This window comes from Sceloporus occidentalis, unplaced genomic scaffold, assembly GCF_023333645.1.
Source record: "Sceloporus occidentalis isolate IW3139 unplaced genomic scaffold, rSceOcc1.0.p SCAF_1, whole genome shotgun sequence".
Classification (NCBI taxonomy): domain Eukaryota; kingdom Metazoa; phylum Chordata; class Lepidosauria; order Squamata; family Phrynosomatidae; genus Sceloporus; species Sceloporus occidentalis.
In genome coordinates this window covers 170,980,213-170,998,116 of record NW_028316981.1, presented here as the reverse complement: position 1 = coordinate 170,998,116, position 17,904 = coordinate 170,980,213, and the positions used below count along the sequence as shown (strand labels likewise).

General features: G+C 45.4%; 2 protein-coding genes across 4 annotated transcripts in view; one reads left to right on the top strand and one right to left on the bottom strand.

The window, feature by feature from the left end:
• GLI1 (GLI family zinc finger 1) overlaps positions 1–8,826 on the top strand; it is a 142,713-nt gene extending 133,887 nt beyond the window's left edge. For both annotated transcript variants that reach the window (XM_089482259.1, XM_089482268.1), the window contains 2 exons: positions 380–653; positions 1,881–8,826. In XM_089482259.1, the coding sequence (XP_089338385.1) occupies positions 380–653; positions 1,881–3,985 (2,379 nt within the window). In that variant the 3' untranslated portion in view covers positions 3,986–8,826. The remainder of the gene's footprint in view (positions 1–379; positions 654–1,880) is intronic.
• A 1,632-nt stretch (positions 8,827–10,458) lies between these two features.
• ARHGAP9 (Rho GTPase activating protein 9) overlaps positions 10,459–17,904 on the bottom strand; it is a 52,900-nt gene continuing 45,454 nt past the window's right edge. For both annotated transcript variants that reach the window (XM_089482241.1, XM_089482246.1), the window contains exons 15-17: positions 16,261–16,395; positions 14,646–14,751; positions 10,459–12,657 (exon numbers count right to left, since the gene is read on the bottom strand). In XM_089482241.1, the coding sequence (XP_089338367.1) occupies positions 12,471–12,657; positions 14,646–14,751; positions 16,261–16,395 (428 nt within the window). In that variant the 3' untranslated portion in view covers positions 10,459–12,470. The remainder of the gene's footprint in view (positions 12,658–14,645; positions 14,752–16,260; positions 16,396–17,904) is intronic.

Genomic DNA, 17,904 nt, shown 5'->3' with positions numbered 1-17,904 from the left:
GGAATATGCATCATCCACTTCAATGCCCCAGGGTCGATAGTTGACACTCAAGGGATCCCTAGATAGATAGGCTTATATGGAAAAGGACTCCTTGCCTTAAAAGTTTAAAATCTGTACCTTTGTTCATGGTTATCAACTGAACATCCCCTTTTCAGTTAAAAAAAACATCCAAATTGATTAATTAGGTTACATTAATTAATCTACAAATGAAAGCCAGGATCCATGTTGTTGTTTTTTAAATGTCTTTTCCTTTTCATAATTCTTTGGCTTCCCTTTCCCCCAACACATATTTTAAGAAGCTATTTAAAATAATTTAGCATGGAAAGCAATGCTCAGTTGTCAGGGTGACTTTGGCTATATTTCCTCTCTCTCCACCCAGAAACCGCAGCCCAGCCCTGGGGGTCAGTCATCTTGCAGCAGCGAACGCTCCCCCTTGGGCAGTGCAAATAACAACGACAGTGGGGTGGAAATGAATGCAAACACAGGAGGGAGTTTAGAGGACTTGTCGGCACTAGAGGAGCCCTCGGAGCCCATGAGCAACTCTGGGCTGTCAGCACTTCACAAGCTGGAGAACCTGCGCATTGACAAGCTCAAGCATCTGCGCAAGCCCCTCTCAGGAAAGGGTGTCAAGCTGCCCTCCATCCCAGGGACAGGTGAGTAGGGTGCAGCCTTGGAAGTCAGGGACTAGTGGTGATGGTGTTGGTGATGGTCTGAGCAGAGCATAGAGAAGTTACTTTGGGGTTGCAACTACCAGAATCCCACAGTCAGCAATACCTATGTTGGTTGGTGGATTCTAAGTCCCTAAAACTGCAGCTTTTAAGATATATCATTAGGTGCTGTGACTCAGTGGAAAAGATAATAACACTCTGCAAACTAGAAGGCAATAGGAAAAGAGGAAGACTGCACTACAGAGGGACTGAGTCAGTCAAAGAAGCCATGGCTTATAGTTTGCACAGCCTGACCCTTGAGAACCAGGGCTCTTAGAGGTCTGTCATTCATAGGGCCATTGTAAGTCTAAGTTGACAAAAAGTAACAAAACAAAGTCCCTAAAAGATTTTTTCCCAGTTCTGGCTTTGCAGTAGTATGTAGAATCACAGGAGCACAAGAGCTATCTAATCTAACCATGCCACCATCAACAATACCATGCAGGAATCCATGACTAAAGCACTCTTGAATATGGCATATTGGTCTTGTAGCCCACTAGTCTTCTTTTACCCATACTCCTTTTGTGCTGTTCTCCATCCCAGTTTTGACTGAACCCCTTTTTAATGTACAGGGTCAGTACATTATCTGGAAGTATACATACACACAACACACACACAATATTAATTCCAAAGAAGGAAGGCAATTAGCCTGGGCCCCTACCAGCCCAAGATACAGTTTTGAGAGAAGTATTCAGACTCAAGAATACCAAACAGATGTGAAGCGTGCAGCTGGTAGGGTGAAGTATGCCAGATAGTCGATAGGCTCACTGCTTCCTCCAAATACTATTTTGTTGTTATTGTTGTGTGCTTTCAAGTCATTTCAGACTTACGGCAACCCCAAAGTGAACTTATCATAGGCCAAAACTATAGGGAATCCCTAAATGACTGGCAGATTCCCAGAAGGAACTCTTTCCCCATTCTGTCAGGGAGGGATAAGAAACTTGGCCCTCTAGATATTATCAAACTGCCGCTGTTATCCTCTTTCACCATTGGCTGTGCTCACAAGGGAAGATGGGAGTTTTGGTTTAACAATCTGTAGAGGGCCATGCTTTTTCCACCCTTACTGGGAAGACTAGGAAACACGCTGTAGTAGGCAATGTCATAGCCATGTGCTTAACTTGAGACTAGCTGCTTATTTTGTCTTTTCTTTTAGTCAGCTCTTCTGCTTCTTTGTAGGCTCTGCAAGAGAGATGCCTGGCCTGTGTGGGCCACCTTCTGCTGTCTCTCACCGGCGCATCATGGAGTTGTCATCCAGTGATTTGCCCTCCCTGCCCCTGCCAGGTGAACGCCGTGGGAGTACCACTAGTACTGTCAGTTCTGCTTACACGGTCAGCCGTCGCTCTTCCATGGTGTCACCGTATCTGCCACCAGGAGGTGCCCCTAATGGGTTAGGCCCACATGACCCATATGACCCCATCTCTCCTGATGCCTCCAGGCGCTCCAGTGAGGCCAGCCACTGTGGGGGTCTTCCAGGGCTGGGACCCCTGACCCCAGCCCAGCAATACCGTCTCAAGGCCAAATATGCTGCTGCAACGGGAGGGCCACCTCCAACTCCACTACTCAGTACAGAGAGGGCAGCTCAGTTTAGCCTCATGGGGGACTACCCAGGCTCGGGCATGCCACCATTCATGCGTAGGCACAGTGCCAATGAGTACCACAGTTACAGCACTGGTCTCCTCCATCCCCACCTGGCAATGAGCCAAAATGCACGGCGAGCCAGTGATCCTGCCCAGACAGTGGGTGAGGCCCATCCAATTCCTAGGGTGCAACGATTCAAGAGTCTCAGCAACATGAGCCCAGCAGGCATTAGCAGAGCCACCGGGCAAGCAATAGGGGGCTCAGATGCCAATCTGCAGCGCCACATCTTTTCACCACGACCGCCTAGCATCAGCGAAAATGTCTTTTTGGAAGCTGCAGCCATCGAGAGTGCTGGCCCAGTTGCAGAGCAAGAACTGTTGGAAATGGAACCTTACCTGGGCTACCAGGACCAGAACTATTCCTGCCAAACCCTGGGCATGGAGCTACAGGGCACTGTGACCCATCGAGGCTCACTCAGAGCAATGGGTGACTTGCAGATGAATCCAGCAGCTCACGAGCAGCTGGAGGGTGGCTTTGAGCAGCCGGATTACATCCAGTCCCAGTGCCAGATGAATATGGCTTTCCACCCAGCACGGCAGTGGGAAAGTGATAGCTCAGTGATGAATTCCGCCCCACCCACTGGTGTGGGGCAGTGCCACTCGGCCCAATACCCAGTCCCTGTTGCCAAGCACATGGGAGTGGAGCCTGCTGGTGAAGGCCAACAAGGGACCTTCCAGTTTGGTCAACCACACATCAAAGCTGAACAGCAGTTCCAGGCAGCTGCTCCAGCTCTTTCCTCCTGCCAGGGCATGAAGCAGATGACCTACAGCCAAGCCCAACCTGCCTGTGGAGGAGGAGGAGCAGGAGCGGGAGGTAATGGGTACCCAACAGAGAGCCAACTGGGCCCTTGCTTTGGCATGGGCCAGCACCATGGCCAGAGATCCCAAACCCCGATGCTACAGGTGAAAGAGATGATGGTGCGGAGCTATGTCCAGTCACAACAGGCCCTTATGTGGGGGGATCAGCCAGGCAGCAATGCAACGATGGGAATTGATGGCTTGGAGAGTAGCCAGTGCCTGCCACACCAGTCTTACCCTGGTCCCAAGTACCCAGCCTATCCTGCAAGGCCTCCACAAGCAGTAGAAAGCAAAGCACTTTCAACATCCAGCAGCCAGTGTTGCAACCCAGGGCTGGTCCCACATCCGCCTGGTGGACCCAAGCCACTGGGTCGACAAAACAGCTTGAGCTATCAAGCTAACCCCTCTTATGAACCTCCCAACGACGGTGGCCCCCACCGGATGATGCGCTTACCCCCTCTCCATAGCCCTGAGGAAGTTGGATTTTCCGGATCAATGCACATGCAGCCAGGCAAAGTTGCTGGACCCAAACTAATGAATGCCCACCAGCGACACCATCAGCCCCCCAGCTGTGTGGCCGAGGATCCAGGTGGGCCTTACACTCCTGGACTGGATGTCCTCAAATCGGACTCTTTCTCTTATCTGCCAGAGGAACAGGTGTCCAACAGCTTAGATACCCTGGACTTGGAGAACACTCATTTGGACTTCACAGCCATCCTTGATGACGCAGAAGCCCTCAGCCCCACTTCCCCACCTGGCGGCCCTGCCAACATGGCCGTGGGGGATATGAGCTCCATGCTGAACTCGCTGGCAGGGGAGAACCAGTTCCTGAACACCCTTTCCTAGTACAGTTAGGCTTACAGGTGTGATCATGGGGAGCGGCAGGGGAACTGCTATGCAACAGAACCAGGTTGGCCATAAGAAGCAGCAACAGTACCTCCTGTCGGGCTGGACTCCATCACAGAAAGTTGGGGAAGGGAGTTCTGCAGAGAGAGTGAGTCCAGCTAGTTATGTCCAGGGTTGGTCATGCTACCCAGATGTATCTGCCATGCAGCCTCAGACTCACAGAACAAGCTGGGGTCTCCGTTGCTGAATAATACACAGGAGCTGGAACTGGATGGCTGCATGTGGGAAAGGAAGTGGATCCGTTCCACTGTTTCAACTGGTTGAACAAAACAGCAAGAGTTCCCACCACCCGCCCCCCCAGCCCACTGCTGCTCACCATCCTGCCTTCCAAATGAAGCCAGTATTCTTGAATAATAGGCATCCTGCTCCTATCCAACATAAGTGCCTCTTCCTTAGAATGTTCTATATCTTTGGAGGGCAAGATAATGTGCACCTCCTGTACTAGGGACTTTGTTGATATGGTTGTGTACCCTTGGGCCCATCCTGTCATAGATTCCACCACTCTGTAGGGGAATGCTTGTGAAAGCAACCTCTGCAGTTCTAGGAAAATTGCCAACTTCACCTGAGATTTTGCAAAAAAGATCTGTAGGCCTGCACTGGTAGGAATGTTTTTCCTATTGGTAGATCCTTCCTGCAAAATGAACAGGGAATGAACAGGGACTGGAGGAAAGATAGTATTCTAGAATTGGCCCTGGTTTCATTTACCCCACAGAAGCTCTGGAAGCTGGTGGGGTTCAAAGCATCTGCTCATATAGTTAAGTCCTTCTTTGCACATAGTAGATACCCTTCAGACCCGTTTGGACTTTTGACTTCTTATCCTGCAAAGCTTCTATCCTGGCTGAAGCCTGGCTAGCAAAAGTTAATCTCTCCTGAGATTAACTCTCCTGAGCTCCACCTTAATGTGGGTTTTGGCCCTTAGCTTTCATCCTGCTGTTCCTGCCATTACACATAGTCAGTCTGTGATATTATGTTAAAAGCCTTTGTGGGGTCCAGTATCCTCCCAAAACACTTGTCCTGGTATCTTCCACCTGCCAAATGTTCCAAACACACCTCTCACCCATCTTTTGCTATCAGGGCCAGTCCAAGATTTTTTCTGCCCAAGACAAAGACCAAGATACCCCTTTTCCATTCCATGTACAAAGGTTAAACAAACCGACAAGAATCCTGTTGGTGCACTACATGAAAGGGTGCACTTCTTCAAGGATTAAGCAACTGGTATAGGAAAGCAGAGAAAAGCTTCCAGCTCTGAACAGCCTGTTTCTCTTAATGCCAGCTTCCTTCATGGTCACTGTGCCTCCCATCTTCTTCCTTCTCCTTTTTATGCTAGTATTGTTACACTGACATAGTGCATCTTTCTGCCACACATCAATAATGGTGATGGCACAGTGTTTTCCCCTGCACTCAAGTGTGGCAGGCTAGTTTATGCACTACAGGATAGCCCCTGTATCATATTGAGCCTTGTCTACCAAAATATTGCTTCTACCCCTTTCCCTGTCATGTCCCCTTGGCTCTTGAGGTATTCTGCCTAATGGTGGAGTTGGCCTTGTTTGCTGTGGAATCAGGAGTGTGTCATTTGACCAAGTTGCACTATAGGATAACTCCACAGATTAAGGTATCCACATAAATATCCTACTCCAGCTTTCTGGCCGCACACAGGGATGCACACAGATTCTACATCCATAACTCTGTATCTAGAGGACATACCTGTGTGCATCTTTATTGGGCTGGGGCCAAGACGATTTACATGTACAACCAGAGATAGAAAAAGAGACATGTGAAAAATATGTGTTCACAAACACATCTCATACATTTGTCAGGGACCTGGGATAGGCTGCAGATACCTGTCCAATGTACACTTAGAAGGCAGTATAAATTTACCATGAATGAATGTATTAAAGCATTCTTAGATGGAGGCTGTGAAAGACAGATGTCCAGATAATCAAATTCAAGGGTGGAAGATTAAGCAGCCCATATATCACATATGAACGCATGCAGACCACAGTGATGAAAGTGAAGATGTGATGCGCAATGCACATAGTGCCTTAGACCAAATACTTGTCAATAACCCAGAAAGTTAAACTAACTTACAAGAATCAATAAACTTCCAAGACTTGTAATCTCCCCAGTTCTCTAATTGGTCCAGCTGAGAGGAAATGTCCTTCTGGACCCCAACCAATTAGGGTTGGTTCACCTAGACATAAGCATCACTTGACCACACTGTTGATAACCACCTGAATGTGAGAATGGACCATATTGAAATGCGTTGTAGTTGAGGCAGTATGCAGGCACTTAGGCGCTAGGTATGTGGCTGACCAGTGTCACATATACACAGTACACACACACATGCACAGAGAAAGGGTAGTGTTGCTTTGACTGTAGGATCCCATGCATATGTGAACTGGGCCTTAATTATGAGAAAAACCTGTGCCCTTCCTCTAGTGTTAAGTCAGAGGAAGGGATGCCATTGAAAACCAGTAGAAGATGAAGGCAGGGACACATTGTTAAAGGCCAGAGTTGTAATGACAGAGCTTCCAGGACATGCACTACAGAACATTCACATCCTTTAAAATCTCCCATAGTCCACCCACATCGCATTGTCATGACAAGGTCCTGCCACATAGGAAAGGGAGGTGCACGGATAACAGCCAGAGACGGGGAACAGGAGGCACTGTTGCTACTTTGTTCCCCACTGCATTTGAGGCATTTATAGGTTTGCAGATTGCAACCTAACCTGGAAGTTTTAGAAGAGAGCAAAGATCCTTGCTTCTCAACCCTAGCAAGAGGCTGCCAGCACCAGCACTTTGGCTCAAAGGCAGAGAAACACTGAATGAATGCAGACAGCTTTCCCAGTGGCTCTTTGCAGAGACTGGGTCCACCAAATGAGCAGCTGTTACTTTTTACTTGGATCTAGATTTCAGTGATGCAAGGGGAGCTGGCTGGAGCTGTATTACATCAGGTAAGACCTCTGGCCTGCATTGCTCACTGTTGTCTATTCTGACTGGCAGTGGCAATCCAGTTCATTCTGAGCCCTGTTTCAATTATGTACGAGTCTTCTAACTGGAGATGCCAAGGACTGACCCTCAAACCTTCATTGTACAAAGTCTGCTCTGCAAGGTCCATCTAGCCTTCTAACCCAGGACTGTTTTTTTTTCAAGTCCAAAATCACACATAGAATTATAGAGTTTGAGGAGACCACAATGATCATTCAGTCCAACCACATTTTGCTATGCAGGAATACACAATCGACACACTCCTGACAGATGGCCATCCAGCCTCTGTTTAAATACCCCCAAAGAAGGAGACCCCACCACTTTCTAAGGCAGCATATTCCACTGTCCAACAAGTCTTACAATCAGGAAGTTCCTCCTAATGTTTAGGCGGACTCTTTTTTCCTGTAGTTTGAATCCATTGCTCCATGTCCTAGTCTCTGGAACAGAAGAAAATAAGCTTGGTCCATCCTCAGTATGACACCCCTGTCACTCTTAACCTTCTCTTCTTCAGGCTAAACATACCCAGCTCCCTGAGTCACTCACTCCTCTGAGGGCATAGTTTGAATCCAAGACTGTGTACTTTGTTCATTCCATAGAAGTATATAAGTGATGGGAGAGGTATTGGGTGGTGGTGGTGGTGGTGGTTTTCTAACATACTCAGTGGTGTTGAGCAAAAAGCACAGGGAGGGGTTTGGGAGATTAGGGGAGCAGTAGTTAGACGTCCACTGAGGATGTGTCAGGTAGTTCATTCCCCATAGTGTGACTACTCATCCCCCATCACCTCTGCTGAACAGGTTTCAGTAGTAGTGAGATAATAGAAGTGTGTGCATTCCACACTCAGTTATTTTTCTATCAAGCCAGTTCGAGTTCTTTTATGCGTCTTGGCTGCAATACGGTATCCACTCAGTATAGCTTAAATATCCACATATGGAGCTGTGCTATACAATTCCCATGCCGAACAGCAACATCGTGAAACACACGTCTATGGCTGGGTGCCTTTGCACAATTTGCAGCTGCAGTGCACAACATTGCTGTGTGTGCATCTCACTTTTTGGTACTGTCCTAATCTATCTGTTGAGCTGTGTTGAATGATGCATCCCACCTGCATAGTGTGACCTGCACATGCATACGTCACTCTCGGGATGCAGGCCATTGTCTTTTTCCAAACTTTGAACCTTTTTCTAAAAGGTGAGAAAGTGATTCTGTGTTCAAAACACACCCAGCAAGTGCAAAAAACTACCTGATACAATACCAGCCCTCCCCCCCCCCACACACACACATACACATGCACATCTACATTCAGATACAGGAGCCCTCTGTGGTTTCATAGGAACCTTTTTCCAGACCTACCTTGAGATTTTGGGGACTGAACCTGAGGGACTTTCTGAATGAAGAACTGATGCTCTACCAGCACCTTTGCCTTTTCCCTTGTCTTTTTCAGGTACTTATCCCAATGCCCTGCACCTAAGCATCTTCTTCCTCCTAGGGGAAAAAAAGCCCTTAAGTTAAACATAAGAAACCAAAGAATATGCCTTTTCATCCATTTTAGCTTTAGTTTTGTATCCTTTTATATTTTAGCCTGGAAGCCAAATGAATGCCTACCCTTTCCTGGAGATATATTTTTTTCATCTATGGGAAGGGGAAATAAAGTATTAAAGGAAAGAAAAAGAATATTTTTTCTAGGCATATGCTGAAGACATGTATTTTGATGGTTTGTATATAGTATATATGTGTGAGTATTTTTTACCCTGTAAATCTTTCTCTCTCTTTTTTAGAGAAAACACAGCAATAAATGACAAATATTTCTTCAAGAAAACAACAACAAAAAACTGTTCTTTCAATATGTGTTGCAAGAGATTCATGTAGATGAAGTTCTCCATTTGAAAACTGTCCTGTACAAAAGTGAGAAAAGTATGTAGAAAGATCTTGTAGCACCTTTGAGACTAACTCAAAGAAAGAAGTTGGCAGCATGAGCTGTCATAGACTTTTGCATCTGAGGAAGTAGACTTAAGTCTAGGAAAGCGTATGCTGCCAACTTTTCTTTCTTTGAGTTAGTCTCAAAGATGCTACAGGATCTCTCTGCATACTGATTCTACAGATTAACACGGCCACATCTTTGAAAAGTGAGGAAAGTTTGCCCTTCCAGGCTTTAACCCTCAGAATCCCCTGCAGGCATGGCCACTGGGAGGGGATTCTGGGAGGTGGAGTTTACAACATCAGGAGCGCCAAAGCCTTCAACCCATGATCTAGTCCGCCTTTGTAGTAGAGATTCCTCACCTCAAAATGTTAACACCTCCCTCTCATTTAGGAGTGGACAGTGCATAGCTCTCAGCCTCATTTCATGAAAGTTGGGGATTCCAGAGAGAGAGAGAGAGAGAGGTGGGGAATTAAAGGGATGGACACAAAGAGGATGCCAAATGGTGTTTTTATAAGCCACCTGTGAAAACATCTGTAATCCAAAACTAGGGCTGCACCAGTTTTATTAGTTTTGGATGCATTGTTCTACAAACCTGCTTTGCCAATGAGATTCGTGTTTTTGAAGGAATGTTGTGGGTGCAGGTATGCAGAACCAGGCTATGCAGAAGAATGGTAAGAAAGGGCAGGTGTGCATTTTGTAAGAGAAGAGGTGGGGAGCGAGCTAGCGACAATTAAAACTCTTGACCATAGGAAGGGCTACCTTTTTTTTCCTTTCAGGGCACCCAAACTATTCACAGCTCTATGTAGAAATCCTGGACATTAAATCTTCGTGCTTAGAAGGTAGAAAGCATCCCCTGTTAACATTTCAGACCCTTGATTGCATTGGAGTGAGGCCCTGCCAGAAAGAAAGGGTGGCAACTCCTGAAAACACCTGCTAAGGCCTCTTTTACACTATCTTTTAAACCAGATTGCAATTCAGTTTGAACCGGTTCAAACACCCCTGGTTCCCACTTAAATTGATTTGCTGAAGCAATTCGGTGAGGAGGGCCATGCACCAGACCCATTTAACCCACGTCTTTTGGATGCTGATTTTTTCCGCATCTTTTTCACCAAATCGATTCAACACAAGTGTGAACCACAAGTGGATCAGAATTGATTCAAATTTGCCCTTTGACCGGCTGGAACGAAATCATTTTGAACTGATTCATTTGTGAATGTGAACCATAAGTGGGTTATTTTGACGACAGAAAATGACAGCAAATGCGACCGGGGTAAGTGTAGTGTAAACCACAATCCAGTTTTGAATCAATCCATTGATTCAGATTGCACACCGAGTTATCTGTATTTGTGGGAATGAGGCCCATTTTAACTCCCTACTTAGCCCTTGTCCACTAGGTGTCATGCTTTTGTCTGCAACCGTGGACTTAGAAATTTGCTCCCTCCAGCCTTCTCAATGATGCAGGAAATTCAGTCCTAGACAGTAAACACACATGGACCGCATGGAAATAGTTCTTTATTGTGTGTTTCCCTTTGTCAACTACTGCAAGTCACTGAGAAAGACAAGGTAACAGTGTAAAGGAACTGTATGCCATAATAAGCTATGGCTCAAAGTTTTCAAAGAGCCACAACAACAGAGGACATGATCCATGTTTAAACCAGCTTTCAAGACAGTTATAAATACCACAGTGCCAAACTGAGAGAACTGTGGCTCTTTGAAGATGACTAGGTATTTCCCACACTGAAACATTCAGTCAGTACTTGCATAACAAAAAACATAGGACAGAATTCACTTAAGGACTTGTGCATCTTCGTAAGTAGACTTATGACTGTGGGAAACAGAATTGAACAGTTTCACAAAGTCCGTGTTCAGTAAGGGTCTGGTGCAATGTTACTACATGGGGGAGATGGCAAAGCGACCAGTATGCAATAGGACATCAGTTAGGGAGCACCGATGCGCACTGAGGCACTCTTGCCAGCATCCCATTACACATCTTCACAATTCACCAATTGGGTTTCTCTGCTATTTTGCTATGTATGCATAAAGTTACACAATGAAGACTGCAATACAGAATTCTGGCCATAGTTCCCAAGTCCTCTAAAAGTCACCCTGGTAGTTTCAAACTAGTCTTGCTTTTTCGAAGATGCTCCCAGACAGTTCCTATCAAAAAGCTAACGATTGAAAAGCACTGCGCAGCTATACTGTCCTCCTGAAAAGATGGGTAAGTATTAAGGAGTGGGAAACACAACAAGGCTATATGTAAAAGATATTATTGTCTAGATCCCCAGGATAAAATTCCGTGAATGATAAAGGCAGGGAGACTTTGCAATAAAAGCCTCATCTGGAAGCACCCTCAGAACACTGGACAATTGCAGCAGGGGCAAATTTGGGCATGCCGTCTCTTACAGTCATAAGTCAGCCGTAAACTGCAATTGGAAGGAATTTCCATTTAAGTTGCTTGGTTCTTCAGAAGATGGGAGTACTTTAAACAACCCTGTTACTCTTATGGGACTCCTATTGTAGCTACTGATCTTCCTTTTTTGCCTAAAAAATAAATGGGAGGAGGGTTTGAGGTCTTCAAAATGGGTTTGGAGGTCTGACGTGGATGAACTTTCCCACCCCTGGCTTAGAGAAATGAATGAATGAATACCTCCTAGGGAAGTGCAACTTCAGTGGACCAACATGCCAGCTCCACTTCCCTGCAGGCCCAATAAACCCATGCCCAGCAAAATAAGAAGTGACCAGAAGTCCATTCCTATTGTTGTTTTTAAAGCTTTTTTAAAACCCAGGGTTTTGACTAAAGGTTTCTAGGGTGTGCATGCCTTTTTTAAATCTCACTTCTTAGAAGCTTCTTAGAATGTCAATTTTTGTTGCAAGTAAGAAAAGAAAATTGGTTAGTATGGAACTCTAAATGATCTATTGTCCTGTCCTGTCCTGTCCTAGAAAATAGCACTTCCATTGCGCCCGTTCCCAGAATAGGTACACTAGTGGTGAATGGTATAAAGACAGAGCAAAGGAGTCTGATGCCTCAAGGGTGCATATGCGGTCATACGGAAATAACTTAATGGCCAGCTCAAGGAAAGGGAGAACAGAACGCAGCACAACTGAGGGATGATGGAAGGTACTGGAGGAAAAGAGTTAATAGGTAGCCTCCTATTCTCCACAGACGTCTGTTAGCTGGAATCCACACCTAAGCCACCCTATGGGCCCAGGCTCAAGCATTGTCTGTCATGTCTCCTCTTCGTTTTGCTTAAGATACACTTGGGAAGTTTCAAATAGGCCATGTACTGCAAAGTTTTTTGGGGGAAATTCTTCACTGGCCAGAACCAGCTTCTAAACTTGACTCATCCTAAAGATCCTAAAGGATGATCCTGCAGAGGCTCAAGCCACCATAACCCAAGCAGAACTGTAGCCCAAGCGGAGCTACACAGAACCAGTGCTTGCTCCAGGATGAGATTATCTGAGACCTATTGGCCCTTTAGGGTAAAACCATCAACACCTGAGAGAGGTACCAGCAAGGTCATTCAGCCCCCAGAGCCAAGAAGATGTTTGAGAATTCCATGAGGAGCAACTCCACCACCTGGTTCTGGTACACCATGCCTTCCACCAGGCTGACCGTGTCTCGCTCATGTCGCAGCAGTGTGGGTCCAAAGACAATGCCAATGTTCTGTGTTGTCATCCGGTTGACATCTGAGTGCTCCATCACCCTGAAGGGAAGATGAGAGATGGGAATAAAGAGAACCACCACAATAAGTGGACCTGTATTTAATACAGGGGTGGGGAACATCACACTCCAGGGCCAAATCTGACACAGACCAACTACAGACCCTTCCCTATGATACCATCATATAGTGCTTCCCCAGTTTTTGTGTGAACACCCCCTCCCATTTTCATTCTAAAGGTTTAAAATACTTTTTGCTAAGACTAAGTTGCTGCCAGTAAGAGCTTTAAAATAAAATATGCTGGAATATTTTTATCTAACCTTTTGCCTTTGGCCTCACCCAAGAACATCTCTGGAACTGAAATCAGCCCTCCTCATATTGAAAGAGATTCCCCTATTGTGAAAGCAACTGTGTTTGATGTCAAAAACAGGAAATGCTCTTAAGGTTGCATCTAAACTGCAGAATTAATCCAGTGTGACACCACTTTAATTGCCATGGCTCAATGCTATAGAATTCTGGAATTTGTAGTTTGTGAACTATTTAGCCTTCTCTGTTGGAGAGCGCAGTTGCCACAACAAACTACAAATCTCAGAGTTCAATAGGATGGAGCCATGACAATTAAAGTGATACCAAACTGCATTAATCCTGCAGTGTGGAAGCAGCCTACAGTCACACTTGACCTGGAAGCTTTCCCCTCTGCATCAGGAGTGGGAAACCAATTCTCTGCCCCCCCAGGCCCGCTGCACTTCGCACCAACTTCCCCAAAACAAAAGTGAAAAGACATCCCCTTTCAGTTCTGTAAACACCTGGGAGCATGGTGAAACAAGGCATGGGAAGGTGTTCCTTGTTTTAAAGTAAAACAATGCCCTGTATCATTGGAAATTCTTCATTTTTAAGTTTCTAGCAGACAACTAACATAATGCTGTTTCACATGGCCTTTGATCCTTGAAATTGCTCTTGCTCTTTTAACTAGTTAGTTTGACATTATTTTAAAGAAGCATTTGTAGTTAACTTTTAAGTCTTTTTTTTTAATATTCATGTATTTTAAAAATTGCTTCTAGGGGACCCTGCCAGGCTGAAAGACTAAATATAAACCCTGAAAATAAATACACACAATAAATAAATAATTTAATTGGAAAAAAATATTTTCAGTGGCAGATGAGATCTGACCCTACATGGTTCCCTCTGCCCACACCTGCCTCAGATCAATGAGGATGTCTTTTTCATTTGCTCAGATGAGAGGAAAGTATTTGATATCTGCTTTCTTAACAATGTGTTATTGTTATCATTATATCTAAAAACATCACACAAAATCATTTTTTAAAAATTTAAACCAGGACAATGGTTGTTAGTAACAAACTGCATGTGCCTGCCAGTCCCAGATAACAAGGTAAGAACCAGGACTGTAACTATGGGGGGCAGGGGGGAATGACAGCATTGTTGCCCCAGATAAGGATTATGCCCCTCCAATGAAATTTTCCTTTAAATTTGTTCAAATTTCTCAAAGCAATAACTTAAAACTTCAGGGAAGGATTTAGAAATATAGTTTAGGCATCCAGAGAAAATGGACAGGCACAGTTATAAATTGTATATTGCAGCCAGCATGGTGTAGTGGTTTGAGTGTTGGATTATGACTCCTGGAGAACAGGGTTCAAATCCCTGCTTGGCCATGAAACCCACTGGTTGACTGACCTTAGGCAAGTGACACTCTCTCAGCCTCAGAGGATAGCAATGGCAAACCCCTTCTGAAGAAACTTGCCAAGAAAATCCCATGATAAGGTTGCCATAGAGTCACCATAAGTTAGGAGTGACTTGAAGGCATTCAACAGCAACAGCACAGTTTTAAGAGTTTTGTGTGTGAATCATTTTCAATGTCATACACTCTGCAATGTAAGAAATTTGGGAACTGAAAAAAAAAGGTTGGGGACAAACACTTACTTGTAGGGATAATGACCTCATTTCCCTCCCCCAGACCTACATCTCTGATAAGAACATGGGTAGAGTTCAGTGGTCAAGAAAAGCTCTTCCCTTACTTGCGAAGATGCTCCAGGATGTAGCGCAGCGTATCTCGGTTTGGTTGTGGGAGACTCTGGATCAGGCCCACCAGCTTTGATACTTTATCCTTGGGGTCAGGCAACTCTACAGGAAAAGCAAGACGTCAACTTTTCAAGTGTGGGGTGAGGTTAAGGCTTGGGGGACATCTTCCATCAGGATCTACAGGAGGTCAGAACTGCTCCAGAGTCAACTTGCAGTTCAGAGCTCATGTTGTAGTAGAACAAACAGGAATTGCAATTCTAGTAGAAAGCACCCTTCTCTGAGGTAGTGCCACCATGGCTATTGATACAGGAATATCTGACACACATACACCCAACCTAATCTGTAAGCCAGCCAACCAAACTATCATGATGCTGAAGCTCAGTTTGAAGTGACTGGTGATGTATTGCTGTAATTAATAAAGAAATGGGCAACATCCATGTAATCTAACCACCTCCACCGCCCCCCCCCCAACTGCAGAGAAAATCATTTGGACCTCTTCTTTGGGGCCTGCTTATCATTCACAGGTGTGATTTTGGCTTTGCAACCTGGTTTTGATGCTGGGAAATGCACAGAGGCCACCATCTATGCTTTCCTAGCTATGTGTAATGTTGATATTGAGGGGCAAGACTACCTTGAGAATTACTGGTAGTATATGTGTATTTTACTGATACCTTAGGTCTGTGTGTATGTGTGTCAGCTCGCGTGCACACGGTCTTTCAACTTATGGAGACTGTATGAATTTAATAGGGTTTTCTTAGGCAGTAGCCCACAGAAAGCCCTACACAAGCAGTTTTTCCATTGTTCAGAATGCACCACGCTGAAAAATTGCAGAAGCAGCTTTTCAGATTGCCCTGGGTGAGATAAAGAGCGTATTCCTGTGGGCACTGGTCTAACTGCTGTGGTAGAGCACTTTCAAATGTCCGATAGTTCTTAACATGTCACATCTGCTTAAAATTAGGCATGGATGCTGGTTCCTTTGTATTTATTATCTGCCAGTGCTGTAGGCGAATAGCTAGTGCAGGGGTGAGGAACCTTTGGCCCTCTAGATACACTGTACTGCAACTCCCACAATCTCTTACCTTAGGTGATGGAGGCTGCAGCTTATTGGAATTGTAAGCCAAAACTGCTGACAGGTTGAAGGAGTCTCAAACCTATTGTATAAGATGTTCTGATATGCTTGTGAAGTGATAAATGATCCATGCAATTACGGTAAGCATTCTATGCATTTGTCTTGGACTCCATAAAATGGGAGAACAGAGACTCAAGATGTGATAGAATATCTTGAGGTTCCCAACCTTTGGTCCACCAGATGATTTGTATTTCCACTCCCATAATTCCTGGCTGTTGGCCAAGTTGGCTGGGACTTCCAGGAAATGCAGTCCAAAACAAATAGAGGACCAAAGGAGTTAGGAACTACCAAATGGAGTTAGGAACTACTGCACTAGGAGGATGTGGGAAGCCATTCTTTTTCTACAGAAGATGTACAGGCTAATAGGACATTGTGTGTTGTCTAAGATGAGCCCCACTCCTGAAGACAAGTGGAGGAGTTTGACATTCAGCCCTTCATGGCAGGACCAAAACTGAAGGGCAAGGATTGGGGAATGCACTTACTGACAGTAGCCACAAATTCATCAAAGAGGCTGTATGGCACCAAGGGTTCAGGCAGCTCCCGGAAAAACAGCTTGAGGGCCCCTGTTAGCACATGTACATCATCCCACTGTGGGTCACTCAGCTGCAGCTTTTCCTCTAGGAAGTGAGGAGCAGAAAACAAATTTAGCAAAGGGAATAAAGAGGAATGAGAAGCCACTACACTAGCCAACTAATGCTACAGAAAGGATAGGCAACTCAGTGCCTTACAAATATTTCAACCTGTAATTCCTTTTATTCCCAACCACTGGACATGCTGACTAGAGCTGATGGGACAGGATGATTTCAGGCTCTCCCCCTGACTGACTATCCTAACATGCATCCCTTTATAAGTGGACTTAAAAATACACAGCCCAGTTCCATGCACAGGTTTGTTCTGTGCTTTTTAAACTGCAGGGGAAATGAGGGTGATCCCTCTGTGGCTTCCTCTCTTTCCTGGTCTTCTCCCCTGTGCCTCCATCGCCTACTGTCTGGTGAGTTCTGACTGCTGCAACAGGTAGGAAAGAAATGATGGACTGGAAGGGGGAAGCTTAAGCCATCTCTTGCTTTATTCGCTGGGGACTGTTGAGGTACTTCTCCAGGGTGAGGTATGGTCCCCTTCCCTGATCTTGGGAGGGGTGCACTGTTAGTAAACATTGACAGCACCATCCCCCAGGCATAGGTTGGCCAGAGGCAGAAGTGGACAAAAATCCTGACCCTTTCCTCCTTATGTACCAAAGGGAATTTCAGCAGATGCACGACAAGTCACACCAGTCTCTCTACAACTACAAACATTGCAGGAGCCCTACCTATCCTCATTGGCTACAGGCAATCACAGAGAGAGTTAATCCTTTTAAAGCTCCATTGGTTTCAGTGCAAGAAATCCAGGCCGCAATCCTACAGGGCTTCTGAAATGTGCTTAAGTATTGCTCTGGCAGAAGCTCTTCTGCTGGAACAGCACCTATGTCTCCAGAGGAGCTTCAAGTATGTATAAAGAAAGCTTTATAAGTGTAGAAGGGGGGAATCCAAGCCCTCTTGTTCCCTCCAAAATGCTCCCCAAAAGGAACAGGAATGTGCCAGCCCTGGAACTGATGCAATTAATTTCCATCTCACTGGTTTCAATGAGTGGGATGTATATATTGGGAGGAAAAGATACTCACACTGCAATCCTGCACTAGCTGTATCCAATTAGCAAAGTAACAGCCCCATTGTGGATTTTAAATTCCTCCAACTCCACAAGCTGTCTCTGTCAAGCAATATTTAAGTTCCACACTGGAACCAGTGAAGCTTTTATATGATTAACTCAGGCTAGAATGTGCCCCTGTCATACACCAACTGTGGCAGCAACCCCATGTGGTACCACTTGGAGGCTGCTGTGCCCCCAGACACCCCGTGGTCTGCAAGCAGGATGGAAAAAGGAGAATCTACAGGGCCCAAGGATGCAAAGACCAAGGTACAAAGGCAGAAGATGCCATTTAACCTGCCTTTCCAAGGGCAATATATATTTCTATTTATTTCAAAGCAGTCCATTATGCAGCCTGAAACTGGCTTGCTGAAATGCCTGCTTAAGTTTCCTCCATCTATCTTAGGACAGACAAAGTCCACAGAAATAAAATGAACGCATTGAGT